The sequence below is a fragment of the Oncorhynchus tshawytscha genome, linkage group LG09, assembly GCF_018296145.1.
Source record: "Oncorhynchus tshawytscha isolate Ot180627B linkage group LG09, Otsh_v2.0, whole genome shotgun sequence".
NCBI lineage: Eukaryota > Metazoa > Chordata > Actinopteri > Salmoniformes > Salmonidae > Oncorhynchus > Oncorhynchus tshawytscha.
This window is the reverse complement of record NC_056437.1, coordinates 7,641,820-7,669,433: the sequence shown is the minus strand read 5'-3', so window position 1 is coordinate 7,669,433 and position 27,614 is coordinate 7,641,820. Positions and strand designations below refer to the sequence as shown.

Genomic DNA, 27,614 nt, shown 5'->3' with positions numbered 1-27,614 from the left:
CTCAGAGGAATTTTAGGATGTTTGACCATTACCCATTTTTTTATGTTGCTATAATCTAACAAGACATTGAAAGCCATATGAGTTAACTATATGATAGTGTGCTCTGTGTATTATTGGTAGTAGTAATCTACATTTATATCGTGGCACAAAATGCTTACCTACATATTATTGGCTCAATAAATACCCCAAGTTGTTGTGCTGACATTGCTGTTTTTGGATTTGGCAGTGCAGTTGAGTGGACATGGGACAGGGAGAAGTTTTTTTAAAAGTTCTGTGATTAATTTCCATCAATTTAAAAATATATATATATATTTATATATATTTTTTTAACCTGAGCTGGAATAATGTCAGACTGACTTGACATTTCATTTCAACAGTAGTGCATCTACATCTACATTTCTGGCTGGTCAACAGTAGTGCATCTACATCTACATTTCTGGCTGGTCAACAGTAGTGCATCTACAAAGTGTGTCGTTTGAGACGCAGGTGCTTTCTGTTTGTAGATCACTTCTTTGTCTGGGTTTAACTTCAGGAATGCGGTTGCTGCCTTGCTGATCAACCTCATTGCCACCAACTTCTTAACGTGTAGGGTTAGTGACTGGGAATGGAAATTCACCGGGGCTATTTGTCTATATTTAAACCTCCTGTTGCCTTAAGGTTTTATGTAGTTGAAAGATGGGGGGGGCGGATATATATTCTCTTTTAGTTAAGTTTTTTGTTTTATTTTTGCTCTTGGTTCTACGCTACAAATGTTACAGAAGTCTGTGGACACCTGCTCGTCAAACATCTCATTCCAAAATCATGGGTATTAATATGGAGTTGGTCCATCCTTTTGCTGCTATAACAGCCTCCACTCTTCTGGGAAGGCTTTCCACTAGATGTAGGAACATTGCTGCTTTAACAGCCTCCACTCTTCTGGGAAGGCTTTCCACTAGATGTAGGAACATTGCTGCTTTAACAGCCTCCACTCTTCTGGGAAGGCTTTCCACTAGATGTAGGAACATTGCTGCTTTAACAGCCTCCACTCTTCTGGGAAGGCTTTCCACTAGATGTAGTTGCTGCTTTAACAGCCTCCACTCTTCTGGGAAGGCTTTCCACTAGATGTAGGAACATTGCTGCTATAACAGCCTCTCTTAGGAAGGCTTTTAGATTTATTTTTGCTCTTTAACAGTTCCACTCTTCTGGGAAATGCTTTCCAAAGATGTAGGAACATTGCTGCTTTAACAGCCTCCAAAATTCTGGGAAGGCTTTCCACTAGATGTAGGAACATTGCTGCTATAACAGCCTCCACTCTTCTGGGAAGGCTTTCCACTAGATGTAGGAACATTGCTGCTTTAACAGCCTCCACTCTTCTGGGAAGGCTTTCCACTAGATGTAGGAACATTGCTGCTTTAACAGCCTCCACTCTTCTGGGAAGGCTTTCCACTAGATGTAGGAACATTGCTGCTATAACAGCCTTCACTCTTCTGGGAAGGCTTTCCACTAGATGTAGGAACATTGCTGCTATAACAGCCTCCACTCTTCTAGGTCGGCTTTCCACTAGATGTTGGAACATTGCTGTGGGGACTTGCTTCCATTCAGCCACACAGTATTAGTGAGCTCGGGCAATGATGTTGGGCGATTAGGCCTGGCTCGCAATTTATCCCGAATGTGTTCGATGGGCTTGAGGCTCTGTGCAGGCCAGTCAAGTTCTTCCACATCACTCTCAACAACCCATTTCTGTATGGACGTCGCTTTGTGGACAGGGGCATTGTCATGCTGAAGCGGGAAAGGGCCTTCCCCAAAATGTTGCCACACAGTTTTGGAAGCACATAATCGTCTAGAATGCCATTGCTTGCTGTAGCGTTAAGATTTCCCTTTCATTGAATGAAGGGAACTACCCTGAACCATGACTAATTCAGCCCCAGACCTTTATTCGTCCTCCACCAAACTTTACAGTTGGCATTATGCATTGGTGCAGGTAGCGTTCTGGCATCCGCCAAACCCAGATTTTTCAGTCAGACTGCCAGATGGTGAAACGTGATTCGTCAATCCAGAGAACGCGTTTTCACTTCTCCATTTCAATGGCGGCGAGTTTTCCACCTCTCCAGCCGACGCTTGGTGATCTTAGGCTTGTGTGCGTCTGCTCGGCCATGGAGATCCATTTCACGAAGCTCCCGGCGAACAGTTATTGTGCTGACGTTGCTTCCGGAGGCAGTTTGGAACACAGTAGTGAGTGTTGCAACTGAGGACAGATGATTTTTACATGCTACGCGCTTCAGCACTGTGAGCTTGTGTGGCCTACCATTTCGCAGCTGAGCCTTTTTTTGCTCCTAGACATTTCCACTCCACAACAACAGCGCTTACTGTTGACCGGGGCAGGTCAAGCAGGGCAGAGATTTGACGAACTGCCTTGTTGGAAAGGTGGCATCCCAAGATGGTGGTGGTGCCATGTTGAAAGTCACCTGAGCTCTTCAGTACAGGCCATTCTACTGCCAGTGTACAGGCCATTCTACTGCCAGTGTACAGGCCATTCTACTGCCAGTGTACAGGCCATTCTACTGCCAGTGTACAGGCCATTCTACTGCCAGTGTACAGGCCATTCTACTGCCAGTGTACAGGCCATTCTACTGCCAGTGTACAGGCCATTCTACTGCCAGTGTACAGGCCATTCTACTGCCAGTGTACAGGCCATTCTACTGCCAGTGTACAGGCCATTCTACTGCCAGTGTACAGGCCATTCTACTGCCAGTGTACAGGCCATTCTACTGCCAGTGTACAGGCCATTCTACTGCCAGTGTACAGGCCATTCTACTGCCAGTGTACAGGCCATTCTACTGCCAGTGTTTGCCAATGCATGGCTGTGTACTCCATTTTATACTCCTGTCTACAATGTGTGTGGCTGAAATAGCCGAATCCACTAATATGGAGGAGTGTCCACATACTATTGGCTATTTAGTGTATCTAGTATGACACAAACATTTTATCTTGTGTATGACACGAGTGCTTTAGTTTCCTTTCCTTGTCAAAGACTGAAATCTAAGTGGACTTGACTGTTTAGTGCACTTCAAGTCCTCTGACATGCTTTGTGAATGTGAAACCGGTTTTGCTTTGGAAGAATGAGTTGGCAAAATCATTTGCAGGAATCTGTGGCTATTGCAAAATACTCCTCGGTGAACTCTCTCTCTCTCTCCTTTTCCACCCTCCCCTTTCTCTCTCTCCTCTTTTCCACCCTCCCCTTTCTCTCCTGTTCCCTCCCTATCCCCCTCCCTCACCCCCCAGTGAGCGACCTCCAGACGTTTCTCCACTATGAGTCGGGAGCGAGCAGACTCCCAGGGGTCACTTGGGCCTGACGATGAGGTCATGCCATATAGTGACGACGAGACGGATGATGAGTTGGACCCCAGCTCAGACGAAGAGCGGCCACAGGTCGAAGAGGCCAAGAGCACCGGTAAGAGACTGGGAGCACACACACACACACACACACACACACACACACACACACACACACACACACACACACACACACACACACACACACACCTCATCCATTAGACAATCATCTGAGAAACCACCCTTAATAATGGTAATACCACCTTTTGATTAATTTGGAAATGTACCAGTTTCACCATTCAGCTGCCATGTTCTGTCCGCCCTTTTGTTTCCAGAGTCTTGACTGTCTGCCTTTTTGTTTCCAGAGTCTTGACTGTCTGCCCTTTTTGTTTCCAGAGTCTTGACTGTCTGCCCTTTTTGTTTCCAGAGTCTTGACTGTCTGCCCTTTTTGTTTCCAGAGTCTTGACTGTCTGCCCTTTTTGTTTCCAGAGTCTTGACTGTCTGCCCTTTTTGTTTCCAGAGTCTTGACTGTCTGCCCTTTTTGTTTCCAGAGTCTTGACTGTCTGCCCTTTTTGTTTCAGAGTCTTGACTGTCTGCCCTTTTTGTTTCCAGAGTCTTGACTGTCTGCCCTTTTTGTTTCCAGAGTCTTGACTGTCTGCCCTTTTTGTTTCCAGAGTCTGGTTGGAGAGTCAAAGCAAACGACAGGGCCTTCTGTAACCTGCCAGAGTTTCAGAAAAAATACTTCCTGTGTCTCAAGAAGAGTAAATATGCAGTAAGTTCCCTCTCTCCCAGTTCCACCTAGAACTGCTGGTTCAAGCCTAGGTGTTGTTCGTTAGGCACCACACGAAGGCAATGGACAGAAACAGGAAAGGTGTACCTGTCCAATAAGAAACACATGTTTTAGATTCCCAATTATAAAAGGGTTTAACACCGTTTATAGTTGCATGCCCTCATGAACACCAGCCTCATGAACACCAGCCTCATGAACACCAGCCTCATGAACACCAGCCTCATGAACACCAGCCTCATGAACACCAGTCTCATGAACCTTCATTAACACCAGCCTCATGAACCTTAGTGAACACTAACCTCATGAGCCCTCATGAACACCAGCCTCAGACTGAGTAAAGCAAAGTATTGACTAATGAAACCAGTATATATTTTTTTAGGAGTAATGCCAGTTGCTGGCAGGAGCGTGACAATAAAGGGTAAACATTGAGGTCGGTAGAAGCCGATCGCTGTAATGTGCTTAGGAGGAGCACAGTGTCGTCCCTTAAACAAGCCCATATTTGAGTACGGTAGGAGATAAAAGGCCGGGGCTTTGTTGAGATTTTTTCCGTTTGCATAGTATTACGTACTTTCCAATGTTGTCATCGTTGACGCAGTAGTAGATCCAGTGCATCATGGACAATAAGGAAGTAAGGATCAAATATAATAACATTCTGGTTGTCCCTACTTCCTCCTTCCTGTGCTGATGTGTCTGTCAGATTGGCCTGAACACTTTGCATTATTACAGCTCCATAAAATACACAGATTCTGGGCTGAAAATAATATATTTATATATATATATAGGTATTTACTAGTGACTGACAGAACTGGACTTGTGGTTAGTCTGTAGTTGGCTCTCTTTCCCCATCTGTGGCGATAGAACTTCTTATCTTTAGTGTTCATTTACTTGTTAGTCACCATTAGAATAATCTCATGTTACCACACTCCTCAGTGTCGATTGATTTCATCATCAGAGAGTCCTGAAATCAAGGCTACCATTATGAAAATTAGGTGATATGAATCTCATTCAGTTGTCTATTAAAAAACAAAAAAAGGCTTGTTGGATTGCTAACTGCAGGCACATTGGTGGCACAAAGTACAGATGTCAAACTATGACTAAGTCTTCGCTGACATCTGAGAATAGCTCAGCTTTTGTTTGCAGCTATTCATTTGTTTTTCTGTGATCCGTGGTTGTGCTCTGCCTGCCGTAAGGTATTGGGATTATGACACTGGGAAATTCCTTGTACACAGTAGACACTCGCCTAAAAACCAACCTCCCTCTTTCTTCTGTTAGTAATACCTAAAAGGAATGTGCTGCTTTCCCTGGTTAAATAAAGAGCAGAGAGTCTGGGCTAAAGCCACTACCTTTTTAAAGCACCACTCCTAAACCACACTCTTATCCATAATAATCCATAATAATCCATCTTCACCTAGCTGCTGCTGTTTTTCCAAACGCCTGCGGGAACCACGTTCATCTGTACAAACAATAGTACGCAAGTATAAACACCATGGGACCACGCAGCCGTCATACCGCTCAGGAAGGAGACGTGTTCTGTATCCTAGAGATGAACGTACTTTGGTGCGAGAAGTGCAAATCAATCCCAGAACAACAGCAAAGGACCTTGTGAAGATGTTGGAGGAAACAGGTACAAAAGTATCTATAGCCACAGTAAAACAAGTCCTAAATCGACATAACCTGAAAGGCCGCTCAGCAAGGAAGAAGCCACTGCTCCAAAACCGCCATAAAAATGCCAGACTATGGTTTGCAACTGCGCATGGGGACAAAGATCGTACTTTTTGGAGAAATGTCCTCTGGTCTGATGAAACACAAATAGAACTGTTTGGCCATAATGACCATTGTTATGTTTGGAGGAAAAAGGGGGAGGCTTGCAAGCCGAAGAACATCATCCCAACCATGAAGCACGGGGGTGGCAGCATCATGTTGTGGGGGTGCTTTGCTGCAGGAGGGACTGGTGCACTTCACAAAACAGATGGCATCTTGAGGTAGGAAAATTATATGAATATATTGAAGCAACATCTCAAGACATCAGTCAGGAAGTTAAAGCTTGGTCGCAAATGGGTCTTCCAAATGGACAATGACCCCAAGCATACTTCCAAAGTTGTGGCAAAATGGCTTAAGGACAACAAAGTCAAGGTATTGGAGTGGCCATCACAAAGCCCTGACCTCAAACCTATAGAAAATGTGTGGGCAGAACTGAAAAAGCGTGTGCAAGCAAGGAGGCCTACAAACCTGACTCAGTTACACCATCTCTGTCAGGAGGAATGGGCCAAAATTCAACCAATTTATTGTGGGAAGCTTGTGGAAGGCTACCCAAAACATTTGACCCAAGTTAAACAATTTAAAGGCAATGCTACCAATTACTAATTGAGTGTATGTAAATGTCTGACCCACTGGGAATGTGATGAAAGAAATATAAGCTGAAATACATCATTCTCTACTATTATTCTGACATTTCACATTCTGAAAATAAAGTGGTGATCCTAACTGACCTAAAACAGGGAATTTGTACTGGGATTATATGTCAGGAATTGTGAAAAACTGAGTTGAAATGTATTTGGCTAAGGTGTATGTTAACGTCCGACTTCAACTGTAAGGTTGTCATTTGGGACTGGGGTGAAACAGATAGGTTTTTGTGTCGAATCATCCCCCCCTCAGGATTGTGGCTGCTGTTTGTTGTTTATGAAAATTAGCACAAAGTTCCACCTCATGTGACACAGAGGGAGAGAGAGAGAACTGTTCCACCCTAGACCCAAATGAGAGAATATCCCACACACACGGACAATGTGTTCACACTCAACTAGGAACCAAAGGACCTTCTGAGGAAGTAGTTCTTCCCTAAAGTCTCCCTACTGTTAATGGCCATAATAGTCTAAACCACTCTGTCTCCGTAAAGCCCAGTTGAGTCTTCCCAGAAACCTTTGTTAAAAACAGTGTTTTGTATTTCTAGGAGCCTCACATCTCTGTATGGACATTTTAAAGTGGAGGATTTCTCCCTGTGTGATCTTAACCATGTTTATGTACCTGTCCTTATTTCTTCAGTTCACCGTCTTACCAATTTTTTTTTTGTTGTGCCCTAGGGGAATGGAATCAAGACATACAAATATAACGCCTTGACGTTCATCCCACTGAATTTGTTCGAGCAGTTCAAACGAGCTGCTAACCTTTACTTCCTGGCCCTGCTCATCTTACAGGTAAGTCTGCTGAAGACAGGTTGTGTTCCATCCAACTTTCAATACTAACGGATTCTAAGAATCTTCAAGTGCTAGACGGTGAGGTTCCACTTGTAGCAGTGTTCTGTCAGACATCCCAGTTTGTGCTACAGTACGGAAGGAATCAAATCAATACTATTGTCTGTGGTTTCGTAAAGAACAGGCGTAGACTAACGGGTGAAATGCTTACTTTACGGGTCCTTTTTCAACAATGCAGAGTTAAAGATAAGATTTAAATAATAAATCAATAGAAATAGTGACACGAAGATTAAATACACAGTGAATAACAATAACATGGCTTAACACAGGAAGTACCAGGTAATATCATGGCTTCATACAGGAAGTACCAGGTAATAACATGGCTTCATACAGGATGTACCAGGTAATATCATGGCTTAACACAGGAAGTACCAAGTAATATCATGGCTTCATACAGGAAGTACCAGGTAATATCATGGCTTAACACAGGAAGTACCAGGTAATATCATGGCTTCATACAGGAAGTACCAGGTAATATCATGGCTTCATACAGGAAGTACCAGGTAATATCATGGCTTCATACAGGGAAGTACCAGGTAATAACATGGCTTTATACAGGAAGTACCAGGTAATAACATGGCTTAACACTGGAAGTACCAGGTAATATCATGGCTTCATACAGGAAGTACCAGGTAATAACATGGCTTTATACAGGAAGTACCAGGTAATAACATGGCTTTACACAGGGAGTACCAGGTAATAACATGGCTTTATACAGGGGGTACCAGGTAATAACATGGCTTTACACAGGGAGTACCAGGTAATAACATGGCTTTACACAGGGAGTACCAGGTAATAACATGGCTTTACACAGGGAGTACCAGGTAATAACATGGCTTTACACAGGGAGTACCAGGTAATAACATGGCTTTACACAGGGAGTACCAGGTAATAACATGGCTTTACACAGGGAGTACCAGGTAATAACATGGCTTTACACAGGAAGTACCAGGTAATAACATGGCTTTACACAGGGAGTACCAGGTGGCTATATACATGGCTATATACAGGGAGTACCAGCTAATAACATGGCTTTACACAGGGAGTACCAGGTAATAACATGGCTTTATACAGGGAGTACCAGGTAATATCATGGCTTCATACAGGGAAGTACCAGGTAATAACATGGCTTTATACAGGAAGTACCAGGTAATAACATGGCTTAACACTGGAAGTACCAGGTAATATCATGGCTTCATACAGGAAGTACCAGGTAATAACATGGCTTTATACAGGAAGTACCAGGTAATAACATGGCTTTACACAGGGACTACCAGGTGGCTATATACATGGCTTTATACAGGGAGTACCAGGTAATAACATGGCTATATACAGGGAGTACCAGGTAATAACATGGCTTTATACAGGGACTACCAGGTGGCTATATACATGGCTTTATACAGGGAGTACCAGGTAATAACATGGTTATATACATGGAGTACCAGGTAATAACATGGTTATATACAAGGAGTACCAGGTAATAACATGGTTATATACAGGGAGTACCAGGTAATAACATGGCTTTTTCAGGGAGTACCAGTACTGAGTCGTTGCAGGGGTACCAGGTAATTGAGGTAGATATGTACATGTAGGTAAAGATAAAGTAACTAGGCAACCGGATGGATGCTTCTCCGAAGCACGAACCCGCCAAGCTGTACTGCTTCTTGACATGCTGCTTAACACGGAAACACTATACAGCTGGCGACTGAAATCAGCGTGCATGCCATAAGGAGTCGCTAGAGCGCAATTGTACAAGGACAATCCCGGCCGGCCAAACCCCCCCCCTGACCCGGAGGGTTTGGCCGGCCGGGATTGTCCCCGCACGCCTCATGCGTCTCCCGGTCGCGGCGACACAGCCCGGGTTCGACCCGTGTCTGTAGTGACGACTCTGCCGCTGCGCCACTCGGGAGGCCCTCAATTGTTATACTTGAGGAAAAACAAAGATCCCTTAATAGTAACTGACTCAAGATAAAGTGAGTCACCCAGTACAACACTACTTGAGTAAAAGTCTAAAAGTATTTGGTTTTAAATATACTTAAGTATCAAATGTAAATGTAATTGCTAAAATATACTTAAGTATAAAAAAGTAATCATATCACATTCCTTATTAAACAAACCAGACGGCACCATTTAATTTTTTTATTTACAGACAGACGGGGGTACCCTCCAACACAATTTACAAACAACGCATGTGTATTTAGTGAGTTGCCCTGATAAGAGGCAGTAGGGATGTTCTCTGTTTAGTGAGCCACCGACCCAGGGGATTGGATGTGCTGACAGCCCGGTACATCACTGGGGAAGAGAAGCTTACCCCTATACATATCTACTATTACCCCTATACATATCTACTATTACCCCTATACATATCTACTATTACCCCTATACATATCTACTATTACCCCTATATATATCTACTATTACCCCTATACATATCTACTATTACCCCTATACATATCTACTATTACCCCTATACATATCTACTATTACCCCTATACATATCTACTATTACCCCTATACATATCTACTATTACCCCTATACATATCTACTATTACCCCTATACATATCTACTATTACCCCTATACATATCTACTATTACCCCTATACATATCTACTATTACCCCTATATATATCTACTATTACCCCTATACATATCTACTATTACCCCTATACATATCTACTATTACCCCTATACATATCTACTATTACCCCTATACATATCTACTATTACCCCTATACATATCTACTATTACCCCTATACATATCTACTATTACCCCTATACATATCTACTATTACCCCTAATACATATCTACTATTACCCCTATACATATCTACTATTACCCCTATACATATCTACTATTACCCCTATACATATCTACTATTACCCCTATACATATCTACTATTACCCCTATACATATCTACTATTACCCCTATACATATCTACTATTACCCCTATACATATCTACTATTACCCCTATACATATCTACTTCTATCGCTCCACTATCCCTGCACTTTGTAAATATGGTACCGGTACTGACCCTGTAATATCATTTCTCGTGTTCAACGTACATGACCGTGGTGATGAAGTGTTATTTTTAAGCAATACGGCTCGAAGGGGCTGTGGTATATGGCCAATATACCACGGCTAAGGGCTGTTCTTAGGCACGACGCAACTCAAACCCCAGAGGTGCCTTATTGCTATTATAAACTGGTTACCAACGTAATTAGAGCAGTACAAATAAATGTTTTTGTCATACCTGTGGTATACGGTCTGATATACTACGGCTGTCAGCCAATCAGCATTCAGGGCTCGAACCACCCAGTTTATAATACAGGACCCTGGTCTGAATAGTAATGTAGTGTTATACAGGACCCTGGTCTGAGTAGTAATGTAGTGTTGTTGTACAGGACCCTGGTCTGAGTAGTAATGTAGTGTTGTACAGGACCCTGGTCTGAGTAGTAATGTAGTGTTGTTATACAGGACCCTGGTCTGAGTAGTAATGTAGTGTTATACAGGACCCTGGTCTGAGTAGTAATGTAGTGTTATACTGGACCCTGGTCTGAGTAGTAATGTAGTGTTATACTGGACCCTGTCTGAGTAGTAATGTAGTGTTATACTGGACCCTGGTCTGAGTAGTAATGTAGTGTTATACAGGACCCTGGTCTGAGTAGTAATGTAGTGTTATACTGGACCCTGGTCTGAGTAGTAATGTAGTGTTATACTGGACCCTGGTCTGAGTAGTAATGTAGTGTTATACTGGACCCTGGTCTGAGTAGTAATGTAGTCTTATACTGGACCCTGGTCTGAGTAGTAATGTAGTGTTGTTATACAGGACCCTGGTCTGAGTAGTAATGTAGTGTTGTTATACAGGACCCTGGTCTGAGTAGTAATGTAGTGTTATACTGGACCCTGGTCTGAGTAGTAATGTAGTGTTGTTGTACAGGACCCTGGTCTGAGTAGTAATGTAGTGTTATACAGGACCCTGGTCTGAGTAGTAATGTAGTGTTGTTATACAGGACCCTGGTCTGAGTAGTAATGTAGTGTTATAGATGCAGTCAACACGCTGCCTTTAAATGTTCTAACGTGTCGGATAAAGGAATAGATTGTGATATTAATACACATTTATTTTATTTGACAGATTATTCCTGAGATCACCACGTTGCCTTGGTACACCACCTTAGTGCCTTTAGTTCTGGTGCTGGGAATCACAGCCATCAAAGACCTGGTGGACGATCTGGTGAGTGACTCCGACCTCCTCCTCGTTGGCTGCATCTCAATTCTCCACCCTTGTTAACACTCCCCATCATGGATTTAAAAAACACAAGATTGGTGTAAAAGCATTGGCGAGAAGTTCTCTGCAAGTATACAAAAAGAGGGAGGAAAAAAATAGTGGAAAATGGAGACATTTTTGCCTCTTGCCCAGACTGTTAACTTCATCCAACCATGTCGTTCCTACAGACTCTGTTCATCCAACCATGTCGTTCCTACAGACTCTGTTAACTTCATCCAACCATGTCGTTCCTACAGACTCTGTTCATCCAACCATGTCGTTCCTACAGACTCTGTTCATCCAACCATGTCGTTCCTACAGACTCTGTTAACTTCATCCAACCATGTCTTTCCTACAGACTCTGTTAACTTCATCCAACCATGTCGTTCCTACAGACTCTGTTAACTTCATCCAACCATGTCGTTCCTACAGACTCTGTTAACTTCATCCAACCATGTCGTTCCTACAGACTCTGTTGACTTCATCCAACCATGTCGTTCCTACAGACTCTGTTGACTTCATCCAACCATGTCGTTCCTACAGACTCTGTTGACTTCATCCAACCATGTCGTTCCTACAGACTCTGTTGACTTCATCCAACCATGTCGTTCCTACAGACTCTGTTGACTTCATCCAACCATGTCGTTCCTACAGACTCTGTTGACTTCATCCAACCATGTCGTTCCTACAGACTCTGTTGACTTCATCCAACCATGTCGTTCCTACAGACTCTGTTGACTTCATCCAACCATGTCGTTCCTACAGACTCTGTTGACTTCATCCAACCATGTCGTTCCTACAGACTCTGTTGACTTCATCCAACCATGTCGTTCCTACAGACTCTGTTGACTTCATCCAACCATGTCGTTCCTACAGACTCTGTTGACTTCATCCAACCATGTCGTTCCTACAGACTCTGTTGACTTCATCCAACCATGTCGTTCCTACAGACTCTGTTGACTTCATCCAACCATGTCGTTCCTACAGACTCTGTTGACTTCATCCAACCATGTCGTTTCTACAGACTCTGTTAACTTCATCCAACCATGTCGTTCCTACAGACTCTGTTCATCCAACTATGTCGTTCCTACAGACTCTGTTAACTTCATCCAACCATGTCGTTCCTACAGACTCTGTTAACTTCATCCAACCATGTCGTTCCTACAGACTCTGTTAACTTCATCCAACCATGTCGTTCCTACAGACTCTGTTCATCCAACCATGTCGTTTCTACAGACTCTGTTAACTTCATTCAACCATGTCGTTCCTACAGACTCTGTTCATCCAACTATGTCGTTCCTACAGACTCTGTTAACTTCATCCAACCATGTCGTTCCTACAGACTCTGTTAACTTCATCCAACCATGTCGTTCCTACAGACTCTGTTAACTTCATCCAACCATGTCGTTCCTACAGATGAGAGACAGACCAAGAAATAGGCCTCCTTTTCATTGATGACATATGCAGCGCACTCCATTTAATGAAGAGAACATTGTGGTCCATTTTTAATCTTAGTGCTGAACCCCTGCCTGGTGTTTTCCCTTTCTAACAGGCCCGCCACAGGATGGACAACGAGATCAATAATAGGAAGTGTGAAGTTCTCCTGGATGGCAGGTAATGACTAGGAACCACAGAGAATCACTCCTTCGATATAACTAGTTTTAATCAAGGGGGCAGCTCCATTGAAGGTTTCCACCATTTTAAAGTAGTCAACTGGGCGGGACTTGAAGTGTTTTTAAGGAAGGATCACAAAGTTCCATCCAGGTCATTAGGAGGGATCAGCCAATGAATTGTGAGCAAACATTCCATAACTGCGGATGCCAGTAAATCGCCATCCTTGGATTTACACCTGTTCAAACAACACACTCAGTTGGCAGTACTGGTTCAGTTTGTTTACCAACTCATACAAGTTGTAGAAGATGAAGGAAAATGGACTACTTCATAATGGAGATGTCCATCTGCCCGTTCTTTCACAGACTCTATAATGGGACAGATTTAAATCAAATCAGTGAAATGCTTACTTACAGGCTCTTACCAATAGTGCAAAAAGGGTATTAGGTGAACAATAGGTAAGTAAAGAAATAAAACAACAGTAAAAAGACAGGCTATATACAGTAGAGAGGCTATATACAGTAGAGAGGCTATATACAGTAGAGAGGCTATATACAGTAGAGAGGCTATATACAGTAGAGAGGCTATATACAGTAGAGAGGCTATATACAGTAGAGAGGCTATATACAGTAGAGAGGCTATATACAGTAGAGAGGCTATATACAGTAGAGAGGCTATATACAGTAGAGAGGCTATATACAGTAGAGAGGCTATATACAGTAGAGAGGATACATACAGACACTGGTTAGTCAGGCTGATTGAGGTAGTATGTACATGAAGATATGGTTAAAGTGACTATGCATATATGATGAACAGAGAGTAGCAGCAGCGTAAAAAGAGGGGTTGGGGGGGGCACACAATGCAAATAGTCCGGGTAGCCATTTGATTACCTGTTCAGGAGTCTTATGGCTTGGAGGTAAAAACTGTTGAGAAGCCTTTTTGTCCTAGACTTGGCACTCCGGTACCGCTTGCCATGCGGTAGCAGAGAGAACAGTTGTATATCTAGGTGTATGGTATGAATGCATATTACACAATACTGTTATAGTTTCTATCTGTGGGTGTGGAGCTCCTTGGTGCAGCAGCATACCATTTTATAACATCTTGAATAGTTTTGTTGTATTTGTCTGTGTTATGCATCAAGACAAATGTCATGCTTTGAACATGACCTACAAAGAATCTGAATAGCTGAATGAAACAAACTTTTTTTCCAAACCAGGTTTCAAGTGTCGAAGTGGATGAATATCCATGTCGGTGATGTGGTTCGTTTGAAGAAAAATGATCACATCCCAGTAATGTCATATATTTGTTCTTTGACTAAAAACCCAACTAGCCATTCTATAATTCAGTTACAATATTTTGATTTGGTTATTTGCGTTTTTTAATTTCTTTTCATTTAGGCCGACATTCTGTTGTTGTCCAGTTCAAACCCCAACAGTCTTTGTTATGTTGAAACCGCCGAGCTCGATGGGTAAGATGTTCTCTAATGGACGTTCAATTATTGTCTTGTCCCAAATGGAACCCTATTCCCTATGTAGTGCACTACTTTAGACCAGAGCCCTATGGCACCCTATTCCCTATATAGTGCACTACTTTAGACCAGAGCCCTATAGAACCCTATTCCCTACATAGTGCACTACTTTAGACCAGAGCCCTATAGAACCCTATTCCCTACATAGTGCACTACTTTAGACCAGAGCCCTATGGAACCCTATTCCCTATGTAGTGCACTACTTTAGACCAGAGCCCTATAGAACCCTATTCCCTATATAGTGCACTACTTTAGACCAGAGCCCTATGGCACCCTATTCCCTATATAGTGCACTACTTTAGACCAGAGCCCTATAGAACCCTATTCCCTATATAGTGCACTACTTTAGACCAGAGCCCTATGGAACCCTATTCCCTATATAGTGCACTACTTTAGACCAGAGCCCTATGGAACCCTATTCCCTATGTAGTGCACTACTTTAGACCAGAGCCCTATGGGCCGTGGTCTAACTTAGTGCACTATCCTGTATAGAGAATACGGTGCCATTTGGGATGCAGACCATGTGTCTTCAAACCTTTTTTCATGTGTGATTTAATTTGTCAAGAACTTGATAACATGATAAAATGACATTGACAGAACGTGCTTTTGTGTAAACGTCAAACATTGTAGAGGCGAAGTGAGACCAAAAGGGTTTGCTGAGACTTGTTATTATCACACAGTCTCCTTCAGCCTGTAGATTAGTTTTCAAACTCATTAGTCAAACAATACTATCAGAAGCCCAGCATGGTTCAGTTAATTCAATCAAATTTTCAGGTTATTGTCCTTGTGTAAAATGTACAGACGTTTTTTTTAAATATATGTATAGACATATACTGAATTTGTCCCCAAATGAGTCTACTGAAATGTCAATGTACATTTGATTGTTTTGCAGGGAAACCAACCTGAAGTTTAAAATGGGTCTGAAAGTGACAGACGAGAGACTGCAGGAGGAGGGCCAGCTGGCACAGTTTGACGGTAACATACTGCTGTGCTGTCCGTCTTAACTAACAGACGGACGTTAGATACTGTATATTTATTTAGATATGTGTGGTGGGTCTTAAGAGGAATGCACTAACTGTACATCGCTATGGAGAAGAGCATCTGCAAATGATCAAAATGTTGTATAAAATGTGTGTATGTTGGAGTGGGAGAGAGAATCCCCATACAGCCGTGATAGTGTGTCACTGTTCCCTTGTATCCTCATATAGCCGTGACAGTGTGTTACTGTTCCCTCGTTTCCTCATACAGCCGTGACAGTGTGTTACTGTTCCCTCGTTTCCTCATATAGCCGTGATAGTGTGTGGTCACTGTTCCCTTGTATCCTCATACAGCTGTGATAGTGTGTTACTGTTCCCTTGTTTCCTCATACAGCCGTGATAGTGTGTCACTGTTCCCTTGTATCCTCATACAGCCGTGACAGTGTGTTACTGTTCCCTTGTATCCTCATACAGCTGTGATAGTGTGTCACTGTTCCCTTGTATCCTCATACAGCTGTGATAGTGTGTCACTGTTCCCTTGTATCCTCATACAGCTGTGATAGTGTGTCACTGTTCCCTTGTATCCTCATACAGCTGTGATAGTGTGTCACTGTTCCCTTGTATCCTCATACAGCTGTGATAGTGTGTCACTGTTCCCTTGTTTCCTCATATAGCCGTGATAGTGTGTCACTGTTCCCTTGTTTCCTCATACAGCCGTGATAGTGTGTCACTGTTCCCTCGTTTCCTCATACAGCCGTGATAGTGTGTCACTGTTCCCTTGTATCCTCATACAGCTGTGATAGTGTGTCACTGTTCCCTTGTTTCCTCATACAGCCGTGATAGTGTGTCACTGTTCCCTCGTTTCCTCATACAGCTGTGATAGTGTGTCACTGTTCCCTTGTTTCCTCATACAGCCGTGATAGTGTGTCACTGTTCCCTTGTATCCTCATACAGCTGTGATAGTGTGTCACTGTTCCCTTGTTTCCTCATACAGCCGTGATAGTGTGTCACTGTTCCCTTGTTTCCTCATACAGCCGTGATAGTGTGTCACTGTTCCCTTGTTTCCTCATACAGCCGTGATAGTGTGTCACTGTTCCCTTGTTTCCTCATACAGCTGTGATAGTGTGTCACTGTTCCCTTGTATCCTCATACAGCTGTGATAGTGTGTCACCGGTTCCTCGTTTCCTCATACAGCTGTGATAGTGTGTCACTGTTCCCTTGTATCCTCATACAGCCGTGATAGTGTGTGAGGAGCCTAACAACCGTCTGGATAAGTTCACGGGGACCATGCGTTGGAGGAAAGACCGATTCCCTCTGGATCTGGACAATATGATGCTGAGAGGATGTAGGATCAGAAACACTGACGAGTGTCACGGACTGGTCATCTTCGCAGGTAAATACCTTGCATAACCTTTCAGAGCCAATGGATATACACACTCCACTCACTCATTCACTCCACTCATTCACTCCACTCATTCACTCCACTCATTCACTCCACTCACTCCACTCACTCACTCACTCACTCATTCACTCCACTCATTCACTCCACTCACTCACTCACTCACTCACTCACTCACTCACTCACTCACTCACTCACTCACTCACTCACTCACTCACTCACTCACTCACTCACTTCACAGTTAGTCCACACCTGTTGGTTATGAAGCATGTAATGAATAACACATGATTTGACACAGCCACAGACATCCTTTTCAGGTAAATACCTCACACACTTTCATGATCAATATACAGACCTACCAACAACATGGACATGCAGGCATGTAAATATGGTGTCTTGGACTTAATCTCATATGCAAACCCTTACTCATCTGTTTGTTTGGTGTGTTGATGTAGGCGCCGACACTAAAATCATGAGGAATGGGGGCAAGACCAGATTCAAGAGGACTAAAATCGATGAATTGATGAACTACATGGTGTACACTGTAAGTGGTATTACCTTCGGTCATCCACTACACCTTCGCAAAAATATTTCACCCTTTATGAAATGGAGTCTCTTTTAAAATCCATTGATGTCAGAGTGTGACGTATGTTGAACGCTGAACAACAAACCTCGGTTTATTTTTTATTTTTTTACATTTGTGACCAGTGTTTTCTCTCTAAGTTTGGTTGATAGACTTTTTATTTTATTTTGGCTCACGCGACACGGTTATCCTCAGTTGCTGTGACTACTACTATCTGTCCCGGGATCCTGCCAGACCAAGAGGTCCGAATTTGTTTGCTGGAGCTAGCTACCATTCTAGCTGGTAGCTATCAGTATGAAAGCTAGCAGGGTTTTCCATTTTGGCTGGGACTGCAAAGGTGTGCCATGCCCCCTGTAATCTGACCTGTTCCTCCTCTTTAATCTGTTCCTCTTCAAGCTCCCGGGGGAAATTCTCTTCACGCTTCCGGGGGGGGAATCCTCTTCATGCTCCTGGGGGAGGGAATCCACGCCCGCCTACTTTTTTCTTTCTCATCTACTCCAATAGCTGGGCGCCACTCTGGCCTGGTGGAAGTGTCGGCGCGTTGGCTCTCCACAGCCAACTGGGATCCCTCCCCGAAGGTTTCTCCCTCTTCCCTGGAGAATGGAGTCCGTAAGATGCTTCTGGATGACTTGGTGTTCTTGAGCCTATCAACCAGGCGTGGAGTTGCCCTGTAAGTCGAAAGCAGCGGCATCTGGCAATGGGGGGCCTCCTTAGCGATGGGAATCCCGGACTGGACACAGACTTCAAACAGCTCTATGGTGAGAAACATCTTCCTGGGGCAAAACTCCTGTGCTGTCCTAGAGTACGAGTACAGAGCATTAAGACTGCTTTCTACCATTCTACGATGGATGCCTGGGGCTAACGCTGTCGTAGTCCATGTGGGGTCAAATTACATTGTGAGGGACTGCTGAAAAATAGATTTTAAAGAACTGATTCTAGCTCTGAAAGATTCCAAATAGAGGCTGATTATTTCAGGCCTGGTACCAATGCAGGCTACTGGATGTGCAAGTATGGCAAAAAGAGTACTGTTGCTCTGTTGGTGTAACTTTTATAATTAACTTTGTCACCTTCTGGAAACAAAAGATGATCTACAGGAATGAGTCTGTCCAATGTCCAAATCATTTTGGCTCCTGGACTCTGTCCACAGATTTCAAGGCTGCGTTGAGACAAGACTTATCAATGACCCAAGCCCAGCTCAGATAATCACTATTATGGTGTCGCTGAGTTTGTCGTAGTGTTGCAGAAAATGTATTGTCCCAGGAGTGTTGGAAGTCATAGTGTATGTTTTTTAAAATGTATTTTACCTTTATTTAACTAGGCATGTCAGTTGACAACAAATTCTTATTTTCAATGACGGCCTAGGAACAGTGGGTTAACTGCCTTGTTCAGGGGCAGAACAACAGATTTGTACCTTGTCAGCTCAGGGATTTGAACTTGCAACCTTTCAGTTACTAGTCCAACGCTCTAACCACTAGGCTACCCTTATTCTAAAATGGTATGAAGCTATAAGCTTGGCACACCTGTATTTGTAGAGTTTCTCCAATTCTTCTCTGCAGATCCTCTCAAGCTCTGTCAGGTTTGATGGGGAGTGTCGTCGATGCACAGCTATTTTCAGGTTTCTCCAGAGATGTTCGATCGGGCTCTGGCTGGGCCATCCAAGGACATTGAGACTTGTCCCCGAAGCCACACCTGCGTTGTCTTGGCTGTGTGTTTAGGATCGTTGTCCTGTTGGAAGGTCCTGAGGTCCTGAGCGCTCTGGAGCAGGTTTTCATCAAGGATCTCTCTGTACTTTGCTCCGTTCATCTTTCCCTCGATCCTGACTAGTCTCTCAGTCCCTGCTGGAGCTCTGGTAGTGACCATTGGGTTCTTGGTCACCCCAATGCCCTTCTCTCCAGATTGCTCCGTTTGGCTGGTCGGCCAGCTCTAGGAAGAGTCTTGGTGGTTCCAAACTTCTTCCATTTAATAATGATGGAGGCCACTGTGTTCTTGGGGACCTTCAATGCTGCATACATTTTTTGGTACCCTTCCCCAGTTCTGTGCCTCGATGCAATCCTGTCTCGGAGCTCTATGGACAATTCCTTCGACCTCATGGCTTGGTTTCCAGGAGTCCACCTTTGGGAACCTATATAGACAGGTGTGTGCCTTTTTTCAATTGAATTTACCACAAGTGGACTCCAAGTTGTAGAAACATGTCGAGGATGATCAATGGAAACAGGATGCACCTGAGCTCAATTTTTTGTTGTCTCAAAGTAAAAAAGTCTGAATACCTATGTAAATAAGATATTTTGGATTTTAATTTTATATAAATGTGCAAATATTTTCACTTTGTCATTATGGGGTATTGTGTGTAGATTGATGAGGAGTTTGTTTTTATTTAAACCGTTTTAGAATAAGGCTGTAACTTGGAAAAAGAGAAGGGGTCTGAATACTTCCCGAGTTCATTGTATGGATACCATATTGTGATCAATACATCCGATGGATGTGGATACTGCTTTACAGCAGATTTCTGCAGCATTAGTAAATATGTGATCAATAAATGTTGATGATTTCATTCCTGTGCTGTTTGTAAATACCCTGGTAGGTTGACTGACAACCTGAACCAGGTTGAAGGCACTGGTTACAGTTTGAAGCTTCTTCTTGAATGGGCAGCTTGATGAAAACCAGTCAATATTTAGGTCACCCAGAAAATATACCTCTGTTGAGTGGGCAGCTTGATGAAAACCAGTCAATATTTAGGTCACCCAGAAAATATACCTCTGTTGATATGACTTACATTATCGAGCATTTCACACGTTATGTTGCTACTCGGAGGTCTTAGTAAATGTTTTACAATTCAGATACACTGCTGTTTTACACTAAATAAGTGAAGACTTTCAGCACGCTTATAGGGAAAGGGCATTCAACATGCACTTACACAAATGACTGATGATAGGCTGAGAGAAATTGATAAGATTGGTGGCTGTTTTGTTAGACTTCAGTGTGGCTTTTGACATTTATCATAGTCTGCTTGCTGAAAGAACTTCTATGTTATGACTTTACAGCGCCTGCTATATTATGAAGAGTTACCTGTCTTAACACAGAGGGTGTTCTCCAACATAATCCAGGTAGAATCAGGAATTCCCCAGGGCAGCTGTCTAATCACCTGCCACTGGCTCTGAGTAAAGCCTGTGTTTCTATGTATGAGGACGACCCAAAACTATACACGTCAGATACCACAGCAAGTTAAATCACTAACTCTTAACAATGAGCTGCAGTCCGTTTTTAGAGTGCCTGGCAAGAAATCAATTAGTCCTAGATATTTTCTAAAACCTAATTAAGCATTTTATTTGGAGCAAATCATTCACTAAACCCTTAAACCTCAACTAAGTCTTGACATGAATAATGTGGAAATTGAGCTAGTTGTGGAGACAAAACAGCTTGGCGTAACCCTGGATTGTAAACTGTCATGGTCAAAACCGGTGGTCGGTTTCTGAGAGGAGAACAGCTCATAATAATGTCCTGAACGGAGCAAATGGAATGGAATCAAACCCATGGAAACCACGGAAACCATGTGTTTGACATATTTGATACCATTCCATTAATTCCGCTCCAGCCATTACCATGAGCCCATCCTCCTCAAAAGCAACAGTAGCTAAGATGGGGATAGATCTGCCTTTTTTTTATAAAAAAAAATTGAAACACCCTTTTGGACTTGATTTTATGATCTTGTCTCATCACTGCAACTCCCCAACGGGCTCGGGTGACCCGCCAAGCCACACTTCTAAACACCTGCTCGCTTAACCCGGAATCCAGCTGCACCAATGTGGTGGCGGAAACACCGTTCACCTGATGACCGAAGTCAGCCTGCAGGCGCCCGACCCGCCACAAGGAGTCGCTAGAGCACGATAAGCCAAGGAAGCCCTCCCAGCCAAACTCACCCGGACGACACTGGGCAAATTGTGCGCCACCATACGGGACTCCTGGTCACGGCCGGTTGTGACACAGCCTGGGATCGAACCCCAGGCTGTAGTGAAGCTGCAACACTGGGATGCAGAGGAGGCAGCTGCTCTGCCTTAACGACAATCTCAACAAGGCAGGTCCTACAGGCTCTAGTTTTGACGCACCTGGACTGCTCCCAGTTGTGTGGTCAGGTGCCAGAGAGGGACTATGGAAAATTACAACTGGCCCAGAACAAGTAGCGCTGAATTTACACGTAGCGCTGAATTTACACGTAGCGCTGAATTTACACGTAGCGCTGAATGTACACGTAGCGCTAAATGTACGCGTAGCGCTGACATTGTCATTCTCTCATGGATCAAAGTGGAGGAGAGATCGACTTCATCACGACTTGTTTTTATACGAATGTTTGACCTGTTGACTGCACCGAGGTACTAGCACACAGCTCAGACACAAGACATGCCACCAGAGGTCTCTTCACAGTCCCCAAGTCCAGAACAGACTATGGGAACCGTAAAGTACTACGTATGAGTCATGACTACATGGAACTCTATTCCACATCAGGTAACTGATGCCAGCAGTAAAATCAGGTTTAAAAAAACAGATGAAAATACACCTTATGGAACAACGAGGACTGTGAAGACACACACACTCACACACACACACAGACAACATACACACTATAGACAAATACACCTGGATTGTTTTGTAGCGTAGTGGCCTGAGGGCGCACACTTAATGCATTGTGAAATCTGTAAAATGTATTTTAATGTTTAAAAATTACTGGACCCCAGGAAGAGTAGCTGCTGCCTTGGCAGGAACTAATGGGGATCCATAATAAACCCCAGGTAGAGTAGCTGCTGCCTTGGCAGGAACTAATGGGGATCCATAATAAACCCCAGGTAGAGTAGCTGTTGCCTTGGCAGGAACTAATGGGGATCCATAATAAACCCCAGGAAGAGTTGCTGCTGCCTTGGCAGGAACTAATGGGGATCCATAATAAACCCCAGGAAGAGTAGCTGCTGCCTTGGCAGGAACTAATGGGGATCCATAATAAACCCCAGGAAGAGTAGCTGCTGCCTTGGCAGGAACTAATGGGGATCCATAATAAACCCCAGGAAGAGTTGCTGCTGCCTTGGCAGGAACTAATGGGGATCCATAATAAACTCCAGGAAGAGTTGCTGCTGCCTTGGCAGGAACTAATGGGGATCCATAATAAACCCCAGGAAGAGTAGTTGCTGCCTTGGCAGGAACTAGTGGGGATCCATAATAAACCCCGGGAAGAGTTGCTGCTGCCTTGGCAGGAACTAATGGGGATCCATAATAAACCCCAGGAAGAGTAGCTGCTGCCTTGGCAGGAACTAATGGGGATCCATAATAAACCCCAGGAAGAGTAGCTGCTGCCTTGGCAGGAACTAATGGGGATCCATAATAAACCCCAGGAAGAGTAGCTGCTGCCTTGGCAGGAACTAATGGGGATCCATAATAAACCCCAGGAAGAGTAGCTGCTGCCTTGGCAGGAACTAATGGGGATCCATAATAAATACATGCTTGAGATGAGATGAATGCTTGTGGAAATAGAGATGCAGTGTAAGAAAGTATGAAAACTATTGATTTAAATTCCTTCTCCTCTCCAGATCTTTGTAATCCTGGTCCTGTTGTGTGCTGGCCTGGCCATCGGAAACACCTTCTGGTACGAGGAAGTAGGCAGCAAGGCCTGGTATCTGTATGACGGTAAGGACCAGACTGCTTCTTACAGAGGTTTCCTCAGCTTCTGGGGGTACATCATCGTGCTCAACACCATGGTTCCCATCTCCCTCTACGTCAGGTGAGTATAGAAATAGAATCAGACTCATTTGACTTGAATAAGGGTACCCGTTGTAATAATTATATTTCCCTGGGTGAGTCACTCTCAAACACAGGCAAGGGTTGTGTTCAGTAGGGCACATCGTAGCAAATCTGTGTGTTTTTTTTAATGGGAAAATGTGTGTAGAACTTCCCTGTTTTTTTATTCTGTTTCAAAACGTTTTCTACCTATTGCACACGGCCAAGGTCTTTCTTTTGTACCGTCTACCACCTGCTTTTAGAGGGCTTTATTTAGTCAAAGACTCAGAACTGTCATTATCTCATAGTCCCTAGTATCCTCTGAACTGTCGTTATTATCTCCTAGTTCCTAGTATCCTCTGAACAGTCGTATTATCTCCTAGTATCCTCTGAACAGTCGTATTATCTCCTAGTATTATCTCCTAGTATCCTCTGAACGGCCGTATTATCTCCTAGTATCCTCTGAACGGTCGTATTATCTCCTAGTATCCTCTGAACGGTCGTATTATCTCCTAGTTCCTAGTATCCTCTGAACGGTTGTATTATCTCCTAGTTCCTAGTATCCTAACACCCATGTACCTGTGTACCTTAGGGAATAATAATAGAATACTGTATTGAGTCATCATGAGAGTATTTCAGGTCCCCACATCCAGAATAGGTTTCTAATCTAGGGTCTTTCCGTGTTTAAAATAAAGGTGAAATATATTTCCAATTTCCTCTCCAGTGTGGAGGTGATTCGTTTGGGCCAGTCTAAGTTCATCAACTGGGACCTTCAGATGTACTACCAGGAGAAAGACACCCCAGCCAAGGCCCGCACCACCACCCTCAACGAGCAACTGGGTCAGATCGAATACATCTTCTCAGATAAGACCGGTACCCTCACGCAGAACATCATGGCCTTCAAGAAATGCACCATTGCTGGACACACCTTTGGTAAGACTAATTTGTTACATCCTGGCTAGAGTGTAGCTTGGTGTTCCCAGATCAGTTCATGCTCTCGTTGTCAAGGTGGTTGTCCTTTCACTACCACCCGCAGTTCAAAAGAAGTACAATTTTATGAACTGTTTTCTAAGGATGTCAACATTGACGCATTTCTAGTTAAAAATATTTTAACAATATTCAGCATGGACGCTTACTTTCACCATCTGCTAAATATGTGTATGTGACCAATAACATTTGGTTTGTTGTTATTGCCAAATGACCATTTTTAAAGGTCTCCCAAGTATTGCTTGACTGGACATCCTGGTCCACTCTGCATTGTTTTATAATGTAACAGATTTCACCTGTGAACATTGTTATTGAAGCTTGTTTTATGACGTGATGCAATCATGTATTTTCATTTGACAGGTGACCCTGCTAATGTTGCGGGTGTACCTCTGGATCGTGGGAAGGTACATTTAATTTTTTTTTTTTTTTTTTACTGAAACAACAGTATTTTATTCAGATTTGACACATACAGTGCTTCATCTATAGCATTGTCTTGAGGGTCATTTCTTTCCCTCGGTACTACACAGCCAGTGGACTTCACCTGGAACAAGTACGCAGACAGGAAGTTTGAGTACTTGGATCATTCCCTGGTGGCCTGCATCCGGTCCAAGAAGGACAAAGACACCTTGGAGTTCTTCAAGCTGCTGTCTTTGTGTCACACTGTCATGGTGGAACAGAAAGAAGGTAAGGAACCTGCGTAGTGATGATTAGAGTTCAAAGTTCAATCAATCATTGGATGATTTTATTTATTTATTGATTGGTCAGTTCAGAAATCACTGATTACACACATACAGTATGTGATTAGTCCTGTTAATTGAACACACCTAGGAAGACTAGGTAGCCTTCCTTCAGAGTACCATGGAGATCTGGCCCCAGAGTGGATGTTTATTCAGAGTACCATGGAGACCCACTTTTAATGGTCTACAAGCGCATTTGGCGTTTGAAGTCCTCTAGTTAGCACATACAGAACAGAGACCGGTTGAGCAACCTGCATTATAATAATGCTAGAGGTCAAAATTCAGAAACCAATTCTTATACATAATGGGCTGTTTTCCCTGGATACCTAAAAGAAAAAGCCTGATCCTGAACTTGATGGAGAATCTTCTTTGGAAAATCCTTCTTAGTCCAGAACCGAGCTTTTATCTTTGTCTGGGAAACCAGTCCAGGTAGTTTTAGTTTAGATTTTAGTTACCATGGACACCGATGACTATTCTATAAGAAAGGTGTGAGACAACCTCTGGCCACAGAGTTCGTATGTCTTGATGTGTCTGTTGTCCTCAACCCTCAGATGAGTTGGTGTACCAGGCAGCCTCTCCTGATGAGGGAGCTCTGGTGACGGCTGCCAGGAACTTCGGTTTTGTGTTCCTGTCCCGTACCCAGGACACCATCACCATCAGCGAGATGGACCAGGAGATGACCTACGAGATGCTGGCCCTGCTTGACTTTAACAGCGACCGCAAACGCATGTCCATCATCCGTGAGTGAATATTTTAAGACTGTGATCATGGTGTCCCCCTCTAGGGTTGTAAAAGTTCTGGGAATGTCCGCAAAGTTCCGAGGTTTATTGGAATTCCGAGTTGGAGAATTCCCTCCCTGCTCATTCCTTGATGATTTGGAAATCTTCTAACTGGCCTGGATTTATGAGAACTTTGACAAAGCTTCTGAAATGTTGTAATACAAGCCTTTTCACTGTGACCATCTCCCAAACATGCAGTCTCCTCTCTCTCTCTCTCTCTCTGACAGTGAGGTTCCCTGACGGTCGGATCCGTTTGTACTGCAAAGGAGCAGACACGGTCATCTACGAACGCCTCTCTCCTAACTCCAAACACAAGGAAGTGACCCAGACTGCTCTAGACGTAAGTCACTGGAGTCTTTTGATAGGCTGAAAACCATCCTTTACATCCAGCCTATGTAGAGTAGTAGGGGCCAGGCTATGAAGCATGTGTGTGGTTGTATTTTGAGCTAAGACATTCTGGACTTTCTCTTTTGGGTTGGTCACTTATTGAATGAATCTTGGCTCCAGTAGTTCCAGAATGGTGAAAATATCCCCCTGTATATTCATTGTTTCTCATTCCAGTAATTCCATGATGTTCAAATAAACCAAAACCTTCTCTTCCGTTGTAGATCTTTGCCAACGAGACTCTCCGGACCTTGTGTCTGTGCTACAAGGATATCAGTAAGCAGGAGTTTGACGCCTGGGCTAAGAAGCACAAGGCTGCCAGTGTTGCTATGGGCAACAGGGAGGCTGCTCTAGATCGAGTGTATGAACAGATTGAGAGCAACCTCATGGTAGGACGCTTATCCCACATAATGAGAACTTGCTAAACAAAATTGACAGTTAAATCTAGGACCTATTTAACCTCAAGGATCGTCCCTTTTTTTCTCCAACGAGTTTGTAGTTGAAGTTTGTAGAAATGTGAAAGGAATGTAGGAGAATATAACACATTAGATCTGGTAAAAGATAATACAAAGATGAAACAACCATTTTTGTTTTTGGGACCATCTTTGGAATGCAAGAGAAAAGCCATAATGTATTATTCCATCCCAGGTGCAATTTAGATATTGGCCACTAGATGGCAGCAGTATATGTGCAAAGTTTTAGTCTGTACCAATGAACCGTTGCATTTCTGTTCAAAATATTGTATCAAGACTGCCCAAATGTGCCTAATTTGTTGATTAATAACTTTTCATGTTAAAAACTGTGCACTCTCCTCAAACAATAGCATAATATTATTTCACTGTAATAGCTGCTGTAAATTGGACAGTGCAGTTAGATTAACACGAATTTAAGCTTTCTGCCTGTATCAGATATGTCCTGAGAAATGTTCTTGTTACTTAAAACCTCATGCTAATCATATTAGCACACGTTAGCTCAACCGTCCTGCAGGGGACCCACCAATCCTGAAGAAGTTAATAAAGGACTGATTCACCGAAATCTATGTAATATCTTTTAGGGCAGTAGAATACAGTGCATTCAGAAAGTATTCAGAATTCTTGACTTTTTCCACATTTTGTTACATTACAGCCTTATTCTAAAATGTATTAATTAGTTTTATCCCCCTTAATCAATCTACACCCAGTACCCCAAAATTACAAATTTATTCAGAATAAAAAAACTGACATTTACATAAGTATTCTTAGACCCTT

The 27,614-nt window shown here is 43.2% G+C and overlaps 1 protein-coding gene across 1 annotated transcript in view; it reads left to right on the top strand.

Moving 5' to 3' along the window:
* Positions 1 to 27,614, top strand: part of LOC112257319 (phospholipid-transporting ATPase IC-like) — a 56,947-nt gene that overhangs the window by 11,573 nt on the left and 17,760 nt on the right. Inside the window, exons 2-18 of the mRNA XM_042326432.1 lie at positions 3,262 to 3,430; positions 3,987 to 4,084; positions 7,180 to 7,293; positions 11,491 to 11,589; positions 13,175 to 13,236; positions 14,450 to 14,522; positions 14,631 to 14,701; positions 15,654 to 15,736; positions 16,973 to 17,131; positions 17,593 to 17,681; positions 23,294 to 23,484; positions 24,205 to 24,413; positions 24,828 to 24,871; positions 24,995 to 25,151; positions 25,756 to 25,944; positions 26,211 to 26,323; positions 26,592 to 26,756. Of these exons, the coding sequence (XP_042182366.1) occupies positions 3,289 to 3,430; positions 3,987 to 4,084; positions 7,180 to 7,293; positions 11,491 to 11,589; positions 13,175 to 13,236; positions 14,450 to 14,522; positions 14,631 to 14,701; positions 15,654 to 15,736; positions 16,973 to 17,131; positions 17,593 to 17,681; positions 23,294 to 23,484; positions 24,205 to 24,413; positions 24,828 to 24,871; positions 24,995 to 25,151; positions 25,756 to 25,944; positions 26,211 to 26,323; positions 26,592 to 26,756 (2,058 nt within the window). The 5' untranslated portion in view covers positions 3,262 to 3,288. The remainder of the gene's footprint in view (positions 1 to 3,261; positions 3,431 to 3,986; positions 4,085 to 7,179; positions 7,294 to 11,490; positions 11,590 to 13,174; positions 13,237 to 14,449; positions 14,523 to 14,630; positions 14,702 to 15,653; positions 15,737 to 16,972; positions 17,132 to 17,592; positions 17,682 to 23,293; positions 23,485 to 24,204; positions 24,414 to 24,827; positions 24,872 to 24,994; positions 25,152 to 25,755; positions 25,945 to 26,210; positions 26,324 to 26,591; positions 26,757 to 27,614) is intronic.